The 17,575-nt window shown below is 40.7% G+C and overlaps 1 protein-coding gene across 1 annotated transcript; it reads left to right on the plus strand.

Moving 5' to 3' along the window:
• Nucleotides 1–583: 583 nt before the first annotated feature.
• Nucleotides 584–16,735, plus strand: il17rel (interleukin 17 receptor E-like). Its single transcript, XM_032589511.1, has 18 exons — nt 584–1,581; nt 3,530–3,557; nt 3,791–3,940; nt 6,700–6,806; nt 7,366–7,480; nt 8,006–8,050; nt 10,114–10,253; nt 10,700–10,771; nt 10,869–10,923; nt 11,014–11,177; nt 11,804–11,848; nt 12,871–12,925; nt 13,057–13,202; nt 13,872–13,931; nt 14,028–14,085; nt 15,639–15,755; nt 16,157–16,207; nt 16,291–16,735. The coding sequence occupies exons 1-18, from the start codon at nt 1,474–1,476 to the stop codon at nt 16,398–16,400; spliced, it is 1,626 nt and encodes a 541-aa protein (XP_032445402.1). The 5' UTR covers nt 584–1,473; the 3' UTR covers nt 16,401–16,735.
• Nucleotides 16,736–17,575: the final 840 nt, after the last annotated feature.

Raw genomic sequence — 17,575 nt, forward strand, 5'->3', positions numbered from 1 at the left:
TTTGATTGAATAGTCTGGCTTGTAGTTTTAAAGGAGGATTTACAGGATAATTTACCTACCAACTCTTCAAAGGGAGCCTTTGAAGCATTTTGAGCATTTTTTTCCCCCATATCTCAGAAAGTAGAAGAGCGTCGAGCTGAAGAGGAAGCGGATTTCTTGACATTCATAGGGAGTTGCCAGAGGCAGCAGCTCTGACTAAAAGATGGAAAGGTTACATGTGGTTTGAAAAATTATCTTTTGATGGTAACCAAAACAACACACTCTGAGATGTTTTTTTTAACCTTTAGGCAGTATACAGGAAATATGTCTCTTTGTACAGCGGCTGCTTTGCCCCGTGGCTTTGGGAAAGGTTTGCAACAATGAGCTCATCGTATCTGAACGTTTTGTCTCTGACAAGTATTTTATTGCATTCTTTTCTATGAGGTAATAGCTATATATATATATATATATATATATATATATATATATATATATATATACACTGTATATATAAATAAACACAAACGAAGGTAAGTTATTGTGCTAAACCTAAATATTAAAATGACTTCTAACATTAAGATAATGAAAGACTGTTGAAGATTAAACCCTCACCTAGCTTACTAAAGCAGTAATATTTAGGTTTAAATCTAATTATTTGTAAGTTTATTCAAGCAGTGTCAAAGAAATTGACTTCATACTAAAATGGTTGTCAACACAGCCCAATATTAACATAATTCTGTTTTTTTTTTAAAAGTTATTTTTAAACACAACTGGGTTACAATTTTTGACCCACTGTTTGTTTAAAGCTGCCCAACTTACCTTGTATTTGACGTAATAAACCATCAATTTTTCTGGTCAAATGTAGCTAACACTAGGTCATGCTAACCATTCTGCAAATAAAAGGCAATTTCTCTCCCTTTAATTTCACTCTGGGATCAAAAAGGTATTTTTGAATTCATAAACGTGTTAGCTTTAGCTAACACTTAACAAACCGTGTTTCCTGCTTTAGAACTTTAGTTCTTAGCAAAACCATCTGACATTAGGGTCATTACAGAGCATCATTTTACTGTTTTCCCAAGGCTGGGTGCGATTTTTGATCCAGTATGTGGTTCAAACTAGCTAACCTTGTTTCTAGAAACATTAACTCAAAGCAACAACATATTTGTGTATGCTAATGTGAAGTACAGCTTGTCATCTTTGCTAAAATGGACAACTTTCTCCAGAGAGCCAATAGTAAAATTCCTAAGTTACAACAGGTTTACAACCTAATGATTAAAGGTTAGAGGATGTAGTGCAGTGGAGCCCCGCCTCCTCTCTAGCTGTCACTTCTTCATGTGCTCACCCACGCTCCAAGCACAGATGATATCCCCATCCTGCTGCCTAGCAGACCTCGCAGACCTCACAGACCTCACAGACCTCGCAGATCTCGCCCAGTTGTGGATCCCGGCTTGACAGCACGTTTAAAAAGGAGCAGCAGTTCAAATCTAAAAAGATATGATTCACTGGATTGCCTTGTTGATTTCCTGCTGCTGCTTGAATGGAGCTGCAGCAGAAAGCCCTCGGCTGGAGAGAATCAAGAGATGTCAGACCAGGTGTTCTCAGGTAAAGCCTTGCTCTCAATTACTCTCATGCTGTCACCTGTTAACTAGCTACAATTAAGCCTCCATCTGCTGCTCACTTCACTTAGAAAACAAAGAGATTTCCAGTAAAACTTATCCTTGTGCAGTTTCTCTTCCCTCTGTGGTCATACAGATACTGCTTGCTTTGGTTTTCGGGGATGTTTGCTTTACTTTCAGTAAATCTTTCTGTGGAGTTTGTAAGCCAAGCGTTGAGGTAAGCACTGTGAAGTAGGGATAACCTTTCAGTGCTCTCAGTGACAGTAAGGAAAAGGATAATAATGAAAGAGCAGAGCTGGAAGGTGACTTCCCCAAAACTGAGTCACTTGGGATAACAAAGACATTCTCATGAGGCAGCATACTGGGAAACATACCCAGGTGTTTAGGGAAATTGAGTTTGCTTACGAGTAGATAAAAAAGAAAAAAAGAAAAGAAACAGCTGACCCGTGTCTGTGTTTACTTCTTTTCATTCTCCCTTCACTGGTGCTGTTTCAGCTCGCTCTTAAAACAACTTTTACGGGCTGTGCAAGTTTTATCTTGTGAGTTGCATCTTTAATCTTTCTTACATCACTGTTGATGTCTTCCTAAAATATGCAGCAAGCAATTCCCACAAAACGTTCAAACATTGTGACGTTTCATAACCCCGTAGGCTGACATCATCCTCCTGCCACCCAAACTGTGTGACTTGCTTCACGTAAACCGCTGTTGGACGTTTGAATGAAGTTCAGACAGGTGCTGGTTGTTTAGTATCTCTGTGGTTTTCATTGTATGAAGGACCTGTCTCTGACCCTTCGTTGTTTTGTAATTTCGTAGTTGTCATATAAAAAGAATGAAAACATGTTTTTTGTTCTGACCACCCACCAGTTTCAACCACCAGTTTTGGGTTTCTGTATGACTAACCTTTTTGGGTACACGAGTGCTGGTCATTTTGCAACTTTTTCTGGTTTTGTAGCAGTTCTTTTTCCGAAAATACATTGATTCACTTTTTACTTGGCCTTTTTGTGGTAATTTAGAGCTTACTGCTTTTCCATGACAACTCTTTCCTGCCAGAAGTGATGCTCTCTGTGTACTCACTTTGATTTAAAGAACATAATCTGCACTTGGTTCACCATAGGAACATGCGGTTATATGACTTGAATAAATAAAAGTCTAATAACGTCTCCTGTCGTAGGTCATAATCTGTCACGTTTTATGGGACTGGACTCACCCAGAGAGGGATCAGAAGTAAAACAAATCAATCTCCATAATTTATAAAACCACCAAGAGGGAGAAACTGTTATCTAACGGTTTAGGTACATGCAAAAAAAAAAAAAAGGCAAAAAAGTTTCAGGTCCAAAATAGGAGACCAAAAATGGGAATATCTACGTACTAAATGAAGGCATAAATCGTCAATGGGGTGACTTCATCAGGAGTCAGAATTTGGTGACTCTTGGTCAGAATTTCCAGAGGTCAAAACTCTCATGTCTCTGTTGGTTTAGCCGACATGTCACACATGAGTCGAGATGATCAAATTTTATTCCAGTCAATAAACACAGTCTGTCAAAACATCTGTGGCCAAAACAAAACAAAAGCATTTCCAGTCCGATCACTTCTCTGGGATGACAAAGTCAGGAGGTTTTTTTTTTTATTTATTGTACGTCCTCAGTACTACTCACTGATTTACCCCATTAGTAATCCAAAGCCGTCCCGTCACAGAAAAAGAACAAAAGCAGAAGGAGGCACCGGGCCAAAATTAGAGACATTTAAAATAAACATCTTCCTGGTTAGATTTTTACAAAAGCTGCGCACGTGCCCACACCTTAAAGGAATGAGGATGCGGAAAAACCCTTCTTCAGGTCACTATTTTTGTTGGCTCTATTGCTCACAATAATAATGGCGAAGGATTTCACCTGACCACCTCCCTTTCTTTTCTTTTTTTTTTTTTTCCTCCGCAGGGACTGAGCTGCAAGACCCGTCCAGATTGTGAGTATGAATGACGCGTGCGCAAGCATCGTAAATGTTTCTGTACAACACCTCAAGAGATCTCAATTTGTTGAGCAACAAAAGACTGTTGTTCTTTTGTACTCTGATTTATCCAGAGTACAAAATGATCCCAGTCATTTTACTAGGATCGCAACATCACCAAAGTTTCACTTGTATGCCAAATATGTCCTCCAAAGCATCCGACTCAGCGTCCTCGTCTCTGGCTTCAACAGATTGGTTCGCGCCTGCGTGTCACGACCCCGATGAGGGCCTCAACATCACCAGCGTGATCCACAACGTGAGCATCTCCACCGTCATGAAGTGCGAGGACAAGCAACAGTGCAGACTCCACCTGAAAATCCGCACGGTTGTGCAACTTATGGGTAGGTAGCGCCGGCGACTACATTGACATCAACTTTGCCTATGCAAAGTTTGCCAAGTTCTGACGTAGCTTCCACGTAAGCTGCGCACAATGCCTCTGAGAGGTGTTTATATCCTTTGACCTTTTCAGGGTTCTGCAACGTTTCAACCACTACAACTCTGATGCAACTTACCTGGTTAGACAAACCGTGTTCTTTCGTGCGTTTCGGGAACAATCGACACTTTTGAGTGGGAGGCAAAGGAGAAAAGAAGCATCAGAGTCATTCCTTTCATCCACAACAAACCCCAAACATACGGCCAGTCCTATAAAGCATAGTCATGTGTGGTGGAGGGATCAGACCAGAATGCACACAGGGAAGCGGAAGTCTTGTGATAACCAAATTAAGGAATAGCTTCAGCAAAACTCTTCCAGTAACGCTCAACGAGAGAGAAAACCAGATGAACACAGGTAACATGGGGGAAAGTCTGATAAGGATGAAGGGTGGGCTTGCAGAAGCAACAGCTGGAGGAGCGATGAGGAGCTAGAAAACAGCTGCGCTGAGAGACAGGCCGAGCGACGGAACATAACCAGGGCGGAAGAAAGGAGAAAATAGACCTAAACGAAGGGAAAACGATGAAACTAACAAACGGTGACGCGAAGAAACTATGGCTGTAACGTCGTCGTTCAATCTTTGTTTCTGTCTCTCCTCAAATGTAGGTCTGTATGTAGGTCAAGCAAAAGGTGAAAGATAAGTAATAAAAAGAAAACAGGAAATGCTAATTTAATTCCCGGTATGAAGCCATAAAAGTTAAATATGGTAAAAACTCTTCGCTTTATTTGAACTATCCCGAGGGTCAGTTCCTGCTGACATTTAGCCAAAATCAGGAGGCCATAAATGGCCTAACGTAAAGTCGCCTTAGGTAACATTTGCCACAGATTTGACCTCCATGTAGGAGACAAATTGTGGCTGGATCTCAGAGAGGCACCTCCAAACAAGCCAGTTTTAATTAAGCCCCTTGGGCTGAGTTTAAATTCCCAGTCAGGTCAGCGCACCTGCCACACTCCATGTTGCTACATGTGATGCATGCAGCAAAGATCCACTTAAGTCGTTTGCATTGACTATAGAATTGGGCAAATTGAAATTCTGAAAATAAATATGCTTAATGGAAACACGTCAATTTTGAAACAGAAAAACCTCACGTTTTAGCGCTGCGATGAAGTGGTTTTTCCAGGAATATCGAAATAGATGGTCTGTAATGGAAAGACTATTGACAAAAACCACGAAGAAGGTGAGAGGAGGTAGTCTTCTTCATGGTTTGTAGTTTGTTTTTTCCCCCCAGACAATATAAAGCATTCCAACATGTCGAATCCCCTAAAAACGCTGCATGCAGTTCCAAGTAAAGCGGGGTCTTGTCGCTCCAACGCCCGAATAAGACGCTAACGTCTGATTCATCAGCTAGCATCACATGCTAGCGCCATGGCTGAATTATGAATATATCTCACATAGCTGTTTAAATCCGTCGCTGCCGTGATTCTTAATGACTCAATGCGAGAACAGGCTTACTCAAGTGTGATTTTAATTTTATTTTTTATGTAATGGAAACACAACAATTGCGAAATGTTGTGTCTTTGACATTAGCAGGACACAGACAAAGGTTTGCGGCCATTTGTGTTGAAAACGCAGCTTGTGAGTCGAGCTTGTAGAGTAACTGTGATCTTCCTGGAGAGTGGCTCTGTTCTTGAATTTCTTTATTGCTTTTTGAGATATTTTTGCCTGCTTCCTGCTGTCTGACAGGTTCTTTTAAGCGATTTCTGGCTGAAATCAGGCCCAGATGCGGCCAGTCAAATTGAAATATGTGATTCCTGACATGAATCGTTGATATGAATCGCATAAAGCGAGAATATTTTCCATCTAGCAAAATAAACATCCCTCTTCACTCGTCAGTATTTTTTTTCTTATAATTGGTGAAGCATGTTTTTATCAGTGTTATGAGTAGAAAGCCTTACGCATACAGTTGCCGTCATTGGAGCAAAAAAAAAAAAAAAATTAATTAGCTGTTGACATTAATACATCTAATCAGATCCTGATGACAACCAACTCAACTGCCATGTCTTGTTTTTCATTTTTATTCATCCTAAACAAAGACAAAGGTGTGGTGGAATATCAATCACCAGCTGGGATGATGGACTTTTAAAATAATGCCGAGTTCCTATGCACCACGTTCAGCTGCCGAAGCACACAGTTGAGTGAGAATATGCCCTTTGCACCCGGAATAGGCCCTTCTCTTCTTATATAACCCGAGGAGGAAGTTGTAAGAGTAATTCATAGGCTGTAGTCAGGCAAGCCTGGAGATTAGTCAGGTTATGAACACATTTGGATGCAGGGGAGTGGAGGAAGTCTCCCCTGCGAAACCCGTCGCGCTCCAATAAAAATGGCCTTTGAAGGACAAAGCAGGCCAAATTGACATTTCATGTTTCTGGCAGCACTAATAGTGTAAACAATAAGGTCAGATTCTTCTTCCTTTTTTTTTTTTTATTAAAAAGGGCACATGCAGACATATGCATTACATCCTTGTTTGTGTAAGAGACATCCTGCAAAGTTCTTCCCTGTTTGGACGGAAGTGGGGAAATCCCTCAGCTTGGACTGAGTGTGCAGTCCAGTCATCCAGTCACTTGCCAAGTCTCAATAGTTTTCAACAGTTCGCTGACTAGTGAGCATTTTCTTTGTCATAACCGAGTTGTTTTTTCACTGACTTGTTTCCTTCTTCGTTTTGGATCCAGACTCCGTCAGCGGCGTTTCCATTTGCACCAGCACTGCTGGGATGATGACAAAATGCCAAATCATGCAATTCACCAAAGCATCGAGGAGATCAATGTCTGGACTGCCGGTAATGTTTGCAGACACTTATGCTGCTCTGCAGTACATTTTTAATAACATACAGCATCCTCCATGGTCCAAAAAGAAGCCTCGCGGTAAATCATTGCTTCATTATAGCAACATGATGTTACAGAAAAGCATTGAAAAAGCCAACGTTTAAGTACATTTTTCGCATTAGCCTCACTTGAACGCCTTAGTTACTGCCCTACCATCACAAAAGTAAAATATTTATTGGAATTTTGACTGCAAAAAAGTTGAGTCGGATGGGTGTGAATGAATCGAAAGCTCAGCATGTAAAAAAGCACCTTGTCTCCATTGTTAAGTGCAGATGAGGAGAGCTTCTCAGCAAAGTTTCATATGAAAGACAAATTTAAAGTTAAATGTGTTTTGTGAAGGGTTCGTATCACGTTGCTCATTTAATGCCAGGAGATATCAACACTCAAATTTCTATTTTGCATCGCATTCACATGAGAATAGCTGTATTCAAAAGATGGTGAAGTCACTGAAGCGTGACATGCATGTCATAACCAGAGTTTGTTTATTTTTTCCCCCCCATCTTCTGCCTGTAGGTGACAGTTGAGAATGATTACACTGAAGTGTCTCCAAACCAGCACCTACAAGTAACGGTGAAAACAGTCCCAAGTTACTGTGGCATAACTTGGGCTAGCAAGTACCGTACCCCTGGTAAGAAGAAAAAAACAAAACACCTCTTCCTCTTGGTTAGCCAAACTATAGCAACACAGAAATACTTGCAGGTATCCAACTGGAAGTGCAGATGACATTTCATTAAAACAAAGGCAAATGAGGTTGCAAGTATTTCCTTTATGTCACAAATGGAAACAGGAACTAGCACACTAAGAGTTAGTCAATTGGTAACCATGACTGAACGTAACTAATTTGTACAAATGAACAGGGGTGAATATAAGTTAGCCAAAAACATCACAACCAACTGAGCAATGCCCGCTTTGGTGCCTTTTTTTTTTTTTTTTGCAACCTTTTTGTAATCTTATTTTGGTATGAGTGTTAACTGAGTATGCCAAATACTCCACATTGTTTGGTATTGAGTCATTTGAGATATGGTGTTCTTCAGAAGGGTTTGAGATTGTCCTGATAGAGTAAACCACAAAACACTGGCGTGGAAGAGTTGTTTTACATGTTGCACCATCTCTTCCGCTCTCATTTGATAGCTTTGTTTTTCTTTTTCCACAGAATGCTCGCATGAAGATTTGAGAAAAAATGTTCCCGAATGCATCAGTGAGTACATATCCTGGTTTTCTCTGAGTCTACAGAACATTTTATGTTTGCAGGATCCATCTATCCTCCCACTATCGTACACTTCATTCAGTTGTTGACGCAACAGGTCATGAAAGGAAACCTCGACGTCTCTCTCCCCCTCAGCAGTCCTCTTCAATTTATTCTGCTAGGCAATAAGGCATTTCTAAGCCATAAGGGACATGAACAGTTCATCTAGAGAGTTTTCGGTCTATTTTGGTCTCTCTACCGAGTTCAAAACCACTTCACCCATTCTCTAAGGCTGAACCCAACAGACCACCCTACCCAGAACAATCATTTCTTCAGATCATAGCAAGGGTTGTCTTCTTTTGCTCAAGATCCATATCTTCTTGAGAAAGTTGATTGTTGAAATAGAGACAGGCTGGTGAATCAAGAGCTTCTTATCTCGTTTTGCCATGACAGACAGGAGCAGCTCCCAGGTTACTGCAGTCACTGACCTCAAGATACTTGAAGAAATCCTCCTGACCCAGGAGGAGTGATTCATCTTTTTATGCATCCTTTGTGGACCACATTGTTGGAATTCCTTTTCCACAACATCTCAAAAGAGGAAATCTTCTTTACAAATTTTCCCCACACGACACTGACTCTACAGTGCAAAGGCAAAAAGTCGTAGGGTGTGTTAAGATGCAATTCTAAGAAAAAGAATTGCTTGATTGTTCCCATACAGCGGAGTCTTGAAGCCAAGAGTTTCTTTCAACAAATACGGGCCATCTCTCACTGTCAGGGTCAATAGGTGGTGACAGAGTTGAAAGACTGAAATGTAGACTTCAAAGGCAGGGAGGCTGCAGGCTGAGCAGGCTTCTCTTAACAAAACAAGTATGAAGGTTCTGCAGAAAGCAAGGACTTTGAAAATCCCAAACACTTAGCAGAGTATGCAAGTTGGACGTCCAGATGTTTCCAGATTGCGCCATGTTGAGGAACAAAATCATCACTTTGTGTGATGACAGAGTGGCAGAGGAGATGGGATCTCAAGCGGAATATGGGGAAGAATGAGTAACTGTGGAGCTGAGTAACGACCAGAGACAAAGTCATGTGTTGAGGAAAACTTCTTAATAAAAAACCCAGGAAGCAAACAAGACACAAAACAATTACATCAAAGAAAGAGCAAGAAAATACCTTGTTGCATTTATTTTCTATGACTGAAGTGGATATTTGCTACATTTAAAGGTGCCGCTTAAACAAGCCCGTAAACATCTACGAAATACCAGCTGTGCAACTGAGTGTTCTTAACGTACTTAAAATGCAAAGACAGTGATTGAGTCTATATGTCAGGAAGGAATTACAGCAAGAAGTGACTTATCTCTGATCCTACAACCAGTATGTGATTTCTTCATCGCTATCCGTTTGACTAAAGCCGTGATCGCTGCAAACAGGCATATATTTGCTTGGAAGTACAAGACTGCACTGCAGATTTTACAGACCATCTTCACAAACACTGTGGAATAGAGGGGTGGAGCTAAGTGGCTTGGTTTGTTCCAGCCTTTGTAAGAAAGTTGTTTTCTAGTGATATTTTGACCAATGTGGGTTTTTGACATAGTCAATCGCGCTCATGTTCCAGAAAAGCACAACCTTGGGTGTACTTGATTAATTGTTGTGCAGAAAAAAAACAGGTTTTCTACTGCTTTGTTGCATGTCTCATCAATGTCTTTGAATGCAAAAATTACTATTTCGTGTTTCAGTAAAGGGTTATTTTACTGTTGGCTGAGGAATCATTTCTTGCTCAAAATCCTAAAGTGCTGAGCTCTGTCACCTGAACTGGGGTTTTCAGGACTGCACATTCTTTAAAACACGGTTTGAGATGTATCCTATTTATGAAAACAGAAACAAAAACCATGTAGAATGCTTTGCTTGGCATTAGCAAAACATTTTATTATTGCTGGAGCAGAGAAGGCGGCTGGTGGAAGGCACCAGTGGAGCAATAACCTCCTCCTCATGCCAGGAAGATTACAGGAATTCAACCCCACACTTTCTATTCTCATTGGCAGCTTCGGTTTCTGATTGTTGCTCTGTTTTGTCTCTTTCAGCTGGCAAGCTGGCTTACACTGCAAACCCAGAAAAGAAGGAGCTGGCAGTCAGTGTGTCTGACATGCTTGAAGGTTACGACTACCATCTCCGACTCTGCCTCAAGGATTTCATCTGCTCTGGCACGGGAGCTTACACTCTGGTTAGAAACTATGACTTGTGTTGTCAAAACTAAGGGCAGCAAACCTTAAAAATCACTGCACGATGCTCTTATTAAAGAGTTAACAACTGACAGAATCACAATACACTGTTGATAGCTTACCTGAACACAAAATGTGTCGCAGGATAGTCTGCAAACCTGCTTTTGTTGTGAAGTCATTCCTACCTACCTCACCACGCCTACATTTAAAATAGCAACTTAACTTTTTTAAGTTCTACTTTAGACTATCCTGTATTACTTGAATCTCTTCTTGTGACTCATCACTTATACACTTTCCATACCTCTACTCTGACTCACTTTAATCAATGAACAAAGGTTAATGCCGCACTCACCGCACTGTTACAGCCCTCATAAAAAGTGCTTGGTAGAAACTACTTTATTGGATTTAAAGGGAAGAAAAAACAAAGACGGATTTTCTTCCTTTTCAGATAAAAAAGGAGCAACCCCTGGAGACAGCTGTCCTTCAATATTCCAGACCTTTGCCTTGTCTTTGTATTGAGGTAACTTCCTTACCAGCAATCCGGCCTTTGGATCGATGAGTAATCGCTTTCATGAAAGGATGCAAACTTTTATTACTCTTTATGTAATTCCTTGTAGGGCTGGTCAGCTTTTATGGATGCCCCAAGAGTCCAGGTCTGCCCATTCAAAGACCGTGAGTCGAAAAACAATGGTGTTACTCATGCGTTATTATTTCATCGTGTCGCTGAGACCTTATTATACGCTTGACCCGTTTTCCCTGCAGGTCTAGAAGAATTGTGGTTTGGAATCACCTTTGATCCGCTGGAGGAGGCGTTGATATGGGAGCCAGCTTGTCCCGTCGCAGCTGTGGCTGGTTTATGTGAGAAACGAGAGGATGGCGTCTGCGTGGATCTGCCCGATTCATCACAGAATGTCAGCAGAGATAAGGTATAAGATACACATCGTTGTGCTCATGTTGGTGCACCACTAAAGTTCAAGACAAGCATTGAATTAAACATGACAGACATATCCTGAGATGGTTAAAACTTTCAGAATGACGGTTTTCTCATCAATGACAAGTTTGTGACAGCTTCTCTTCAAACGGGCAACAGCAAGGGGTCAGAAATGTGGACGTGGAGGAATACTGGTTAGCTAATGTAAAAATGGAGCATGATGTCAACATTCACACTACACTGTAAACAGTTTCCCTCTTGCCGAGCATTCTGGATTTCTCAAACCGAGAGGCTTTCAACAAGAACTGTTTACGTGTTGTAGTAAACTGCGTCACCTTGCACTTTACGAGGTTTCTATAAAGTAATGAGTTTATCCCGACATCCACTTTCAACCTACAAACGCTGTAAACACTGCAGCCACCTGTGTAGCCACAGGAAAGCCGGAGAACCAACCTTCTTTGGCTTAAAGCCCCAGGCGTGTCATTTGAGTTTCACATTCTGTATTTGCTATAAAAATAGCCAATGAAACAGAAAGTCCTGTTGGAAATTTGAGTAAAATAACCTAATTATCTAAGATGAAACTTAAGGTAAATGACCTTTGCGTTCACAAATGTTTTTCAGATCACATTTGCTAAAGTGGATCCCCACCCTCAGCTGTGCATGAAGGTAAGGATTTCTATCTCTTCAGGCGTTTTTACACGACATAAATAAACGACATCATTGTTGCAATACCTCTTAAGTCAATATATACATGAACATCTTTCTGGTTGTTTAGTTAGCAAGTCCTTCTCTTTATTTGGCCCAGACAAATATGGAATGAAATGTTAAAAACTTGTCAGGCTAACAAAGTTTAGCCTAAACAAACATGTTTAAAGTCGGGCCTGGTTTGAGTCACTTGGGCTTACCAAACGTAAGCTAGTGTTTGAAATTCAGGCTTAGTTACTAACCAAGCTAGCGAACCCAATTTATCCCGACTTCATCAACTAACCTCCAGCCCGCCCCCGAATTTCTCCAAACTGTGGCTAAATGCCCTTTTATCTTTAGCTCAACTGGTGGATGCAGTTGGAAACTTTGAAACTAGAAACTGTGCGGAATTGGAACAATTAAGTTAATTTGGTTCTTTCCCAAAAAACAGTCAAATTGCTTCCATCAGGGTTTGGAGCTTGTTGAGGACATCAGGAATTTATTAGTGAGAGGAAGCATGCGATACTCATTAGCAAACCCACAGAGCTGAAGTGCAAGGTGAAGCCTTCAACTGACAGCAGCCTGTTTTACAACTTCGTTAGTAGCCTATCGCTGAAAAAAAATGAGATTCTAAATAAAACCAGAAAGAGATTAGCCTGAGTTTTGGAAATTTCTAGGAAAATCTAAGTGAACTGGAGCCAAAGCTACCTGGGAATTCATTATCAATAAACCTCATAAGGGAGATTTTTCTCAGCTTTCCAAAGCAATTTACTCCAAATGTTTTATGTAGTTACAAAAGTCTGAAATATTTTAAGAATATCATATTAAATGACACACACATGCAGGAGACTATTAAAATGTTTCAGAATTCTGTCTGCAATTAGCTGCAACAGCTAGCTGGAAACAAAGCAGAAATAATGTTATTTCCTTTCAAATGTTTTCCATGTGTAGCGGAAATATTTTAGGGCTTTTCCTGCATGTTTTTAACATTTCAAATCTATCAGTTTACGGCAGGTTCTCAGTCCTGGATCCGATGCCCCTTTGCTGACAGCATCAAAGGTGTGTTTTTGTTTCATATCATGATGCTGATGAAAATAAAAATGTTTCCGAATGAACTTCTGCATTAGGCCACATTTCAGGAACTCACTGTAACCTCTTTTATTTTATTTTGTTTTTTCATTTTTCTCTAGTCTGGGACGTGATCGTGTCGAGCCAACATGGCTATGAAGAATTGCAGCTTCTATCACGAGTTACGGCGAAGTTCTCCGTGGGGCCGTGGGGGACGTCTGCAGAATCACCAGTGGACCAGACGACCTACACGATACTTGTAGACGTTGTGAGTATCATCAAGTTATATGAATTTAATGAGCTCTTGTCCTGTTCTTCTTTTTGTTTTTTGTTTTTTTTACTAAACATGCTTGGACCTGTCTTTCCTGCAAGTCAATGTTTGTGTGTTGCTCCAAATGTCCTACATATGTTGCTAGGAAGCAATAGATTTTCTCTCGAGTGTCTCTGTTATCAACAGATCCATAAAAGTAATTACGCTTCCAAGATCGTGTTACGATGTGTTTCTGTCAACACGCCAGCCACGTAGAATACGCAGGAAGTTGTTGCATGAAGTGTAAAATTACATCTCATTTCCATGCAGAACACTGGCATGAGTAATTATTATCGTGTCATTACTTATTATCGTGTCACTGACTCTAGGCTTTTGACCTCACTTCCAGGAGACAACGGAGAGATGTAAAGGTTAATCATAACAATAAGGAAATGTGTAGTTTAGATGTTGATCTGGGAAGTCTTGTTTTGGTTCAGGAGGAGAGAAGATAGATTTGAGCATTCGCAGATCTTACAGTTCTCCAGCAGAGAGAAAACAGCAACACAAACAACCCCAAAGTCTGCCATAAAAAGGAAATACCCCCTCCGCCCCCCCAGCAATTATGGGAACCTTTAAATCCCCTACAGGATCCGATTGTAATGTTTTTATTGTTTTCTTGTCTTTTAGGAGAAACTGAAACCTGTTGACTTGCAGCTGCGAGGCAAACAGTGCAATCTTTGTCAACAGGTTCGTTCAAGCTCTTAAAGATTCTTAAAAATGAACGGCTTTTTCTGCGCCTTCCATCAGGCAACGGCGCTGAATGCTCCTTTTGTATTTGTACAGGTGAAGAGGATTGATGTGAAGTATGCCGCCACAGTCGTTCACTGCACCAAGCGCTGCAGTAAGTACGGCTTTTGTCACTGCCTGTCTCAGACCGTCAAAGAACCTGTCCATCTCTATTCATGGGTGGATTTTCTCTTTTCCTTTTAATATGAGGAAATTCTCCAGTTTGACATGCAAGTTGTTCCCAGAACTTATTTTTCAGGCATTCATCTCCATCTGATCTTGACGCTTTTTGAGAGCAATTACAAAAGCATGAGCCCCCAAGTCTTTTTTCTGTGGTTGTTTTTGACTAAATAGAAGCAGGACGTACTGTACAAGAAGGTACTGGCGGAACATCTTGTTTTGATATTCTTCTTCGCTTCGTAGTTTGTAAAGAGCAGAATGTGCACAGTGTCTTCTTACAAGAATTGAAATATATGCAAGAGTTTATTGGCATTATGGCCAGTAGTGTAACTTCAAGAAGAAGTTCCTCGAAGCTTATTCCCTACAGAGCTAGTTCTCATTCGTTCAGTGTCAGCATTAAAAACACGGATCGTGACATCACGCACTAATTAGCTTGTTGATTATATCACTACGTAACAGTTGCAACTTTTGTCAGCTTAATCTCTTTGCTTACAAAAAACTGGGTTTTAATTTTATTTATTTTTTTGTCTAAATCAGTTTTTGGTAATAAAGTCATGGTGTTTTTTATGTTATGTTCCCCCCCCCCAAAACTAACTTACTCAAAAGAAAAAAGAAAAAAAAAGGCTTAGGCCATTATTTTAGGAAGCCTGGTGGTTGGGGTGTTAGGGTTATCATTTATCCAGCTGCCACGAGTTAAAAAATGTTTAAAGTCGACTGGAAATTTTTAAATATAACTTGATAATTATGTCTTTTTGGAGGATTAGTGCTTGAATACAGACCATAAAGTCTTAAAAAATGCAAACATTAAAAACAAACCTAAGATAAATAAGCAATGTTTAGCCTGGTGGCCCGCCAGGCTTATAATACACTGGGGGAAACCCTGATATTATATAATCTTTACTGGCTGTAAATTTGGGAAAACCAAAGACAGGAAATAAGGAAAACAGCTGGATGGACGAAGACGTAGACAGGTGTGTTGGTGGATGAATTAAGTATGAAAATGATGTACGTCATCAACTTCTTCCAGATTTTAAACAAATTCCACAAAATACAATTGGTACTCTTTAATAAAATCTTAATTCCGTTTTTGCTTCTCAGCTGACAGAATCTCACTCGTGCAAAAAAAAAAAAAAAAAAGGAAAAAAGAAAGCAGTGTCCTGTTGTTTCAGCTAATCTCTACTGAGGTGACAGAGCAAAGTTAGAAAATACAAAACTTAGCTGCATTTTCATTTGTCCAGATTCATTTCCTTTGTCATTACAACCAGGATGCAGACACATCCTCACACACACACACACACACACCCCCACACACACACCGCCCTACTGAGATTTGAACTTTAAAGGGGGAACACTGCATATATTTACCATGTGAAAACCAAAAAGTAAGCTGCATCATTTAAGTCATACACGGACATAAAATCTAGTCTCGCTAATTTCAAAAAGATAAAAACAAACACGTGTCACATCAAGCTCAATTTCTCGTTCCAGTGTCCAAATTGTCTTCCCCGGCTCCTCCTTATGACCTGACACAGATTATTCTACCAGCTGCCGCTTGCCTCTCTGGCATCATCATCGTCACTCTGGTGCTCTGGTTACTGCTTCGAGGTAAGTGCGTAGAACAAATGTTGCCGTTTGTGTTATCAGTTCTGCTGACACACTGCAGTAGGAGCGCTGTATTGGTTTGGGCTCGGCTCCAAATTAGCAACCTTGCAAAGCCATTAATCTTTTTTTTTTTTTTTTCTTTTTTCTGCTTGGTCACAATGAATGTACAAAAACTCAGCAACTCAAACAGCTCAAAGCTGTTGTTGTTTGTGTACGCCGGCGCTCTCCTTGCCAACCTTGTGAAATATTTGCATGCACATAATTGGCTTCCTTTTTAAAAAAGGGTGGGTTGGCGGACGACTTAAAATCACCTCTATTTAGGTCAGCGTTCATTATAGCATGCACAGGTTTGTTCATCCAGCTCATCTGCTTTCTTCTCTGCTTCCCCCCCCCGTGTGCTTTAGTTTATCGCAGTAGAAAAGGAAGAACAGGCGTCTCCCTCTCCGAAAAAACAGGTAACCTTTTATTTGTTCAAAACCTTCAAAAGGTCAAGCTTCGCCTAAAACGCATCTCTTCTCTCTCCCTCGCGTCGCTGCAGGCGCCGACGTGTTTGATGTACAGACGCAGCTCCCGGTCAGTCGGAGGGTCCGCAAAACCAGCGAGGCGAAGAGTGGAAACAACGAGAAGGCCAACTTGCTCCTGAACTGACCCCGGAACGGCGCTTGGGTCTGAAGCACCGGTTGCACTGTGCAGTATAGCAGATGTTACAAAAAAAAAAAAAAACTGCCAAAGTTCTCCATTGAATCCATTTGTGTTCCTTCTTCCAACATTTCATGTTTTTCCACTGTAAATATGCTCAGTAGCTTGCTTGTTGTAGTTCACTGCTGTTTTATACTCGTACTTATCTATTTTTGTGCTCTGCTGTTTGTTTTGGTGAAAATGAACTGAACGCTAATGTCTTAAGTTAAAACCCGTCAAGAGGAAATGCATTTTTTTTTTTGTCCTTATTTAAGAGTTTATTTTGAATAAAATGTTGAAATGCGTAAAAACAAACAAATTTGATTTTTACGAGAGGTTTTGTGCAAACGGTGGGGAAAAAAACACAACACAAAAACTGGAGAAACGCCTGGTCATAATCAGCATGTTCTCAAATTTCATGGAAGGTACGCTTCGTTTGGACAGGTGTGAAAACGTAATTGAACTCTGATGGGGACCAAAAAAAGAAATAATTAAGTCTGAGTATCGCTGCGGTCGAGTCCAGCACGATTCGAATTCACACGCTCACGCAGACAGACCGGACAGACCGCTCCAAAAGCAGCAAACAAACTATATATAGTGTGCAGGACATTCTGGGTAAATACAACCAAAACAAACGCGCCCGCACTAGCAGAAGAACTCCCTCGTGGTCTTTTACAACCACTGCAGTCTGACGCCACTCCCTTTGTTGTTTACATTTTGTCAAGAAGAAAGTTGCGGCCACATCTTCTTCAGACGTTTTCTGTGATCTTCTGCAGATGTCAGAGTGCGTTTCTGCATAAAACCTGGCAACAAACCTTCGGCCAATCACACAACACTTCAGACAAAGCTCTGTCAAAATAGTTCGACCCAGGCGTGAAGAGACGTTTGCTTTGCCGCACTTTTGTTGAAGTCAGTGCGAGGTTTAACACGCAACACATCAACAATAGAACAACACTTCCCACAGTGAAACATAGTAGTGGCAGAGTCATGCCGTTCCTCTTCTCTGGCTTGGACGGTGGTTGGTTGCTACGGCAGCTGCGCTCGGAATAAAAAGGTCATCAGACAGATAGACTTTGTACAGCCTTAAAAAAAAACAACCTTTGTGCGGTAAACTTTCCAGTTTCCTGGTAATAGTTTCCATGTGT

This window comes from Xiphophorus hellerii, chromosome 17 (assembly GCF_003331165.1).
Source record: "Xiphophorus hellerii strain 12219 chromosome 17, Xiphophorus_hellerii-4.1, whole genome shotgun sequence".
Classification (NCBI taxonomy): Eukaryota; Metazoa; Chordata; class Actinopteri; order Cyprinodontiformes; family Poeciliidae; genus Xiphophorus; species Xiphophorus hellerii.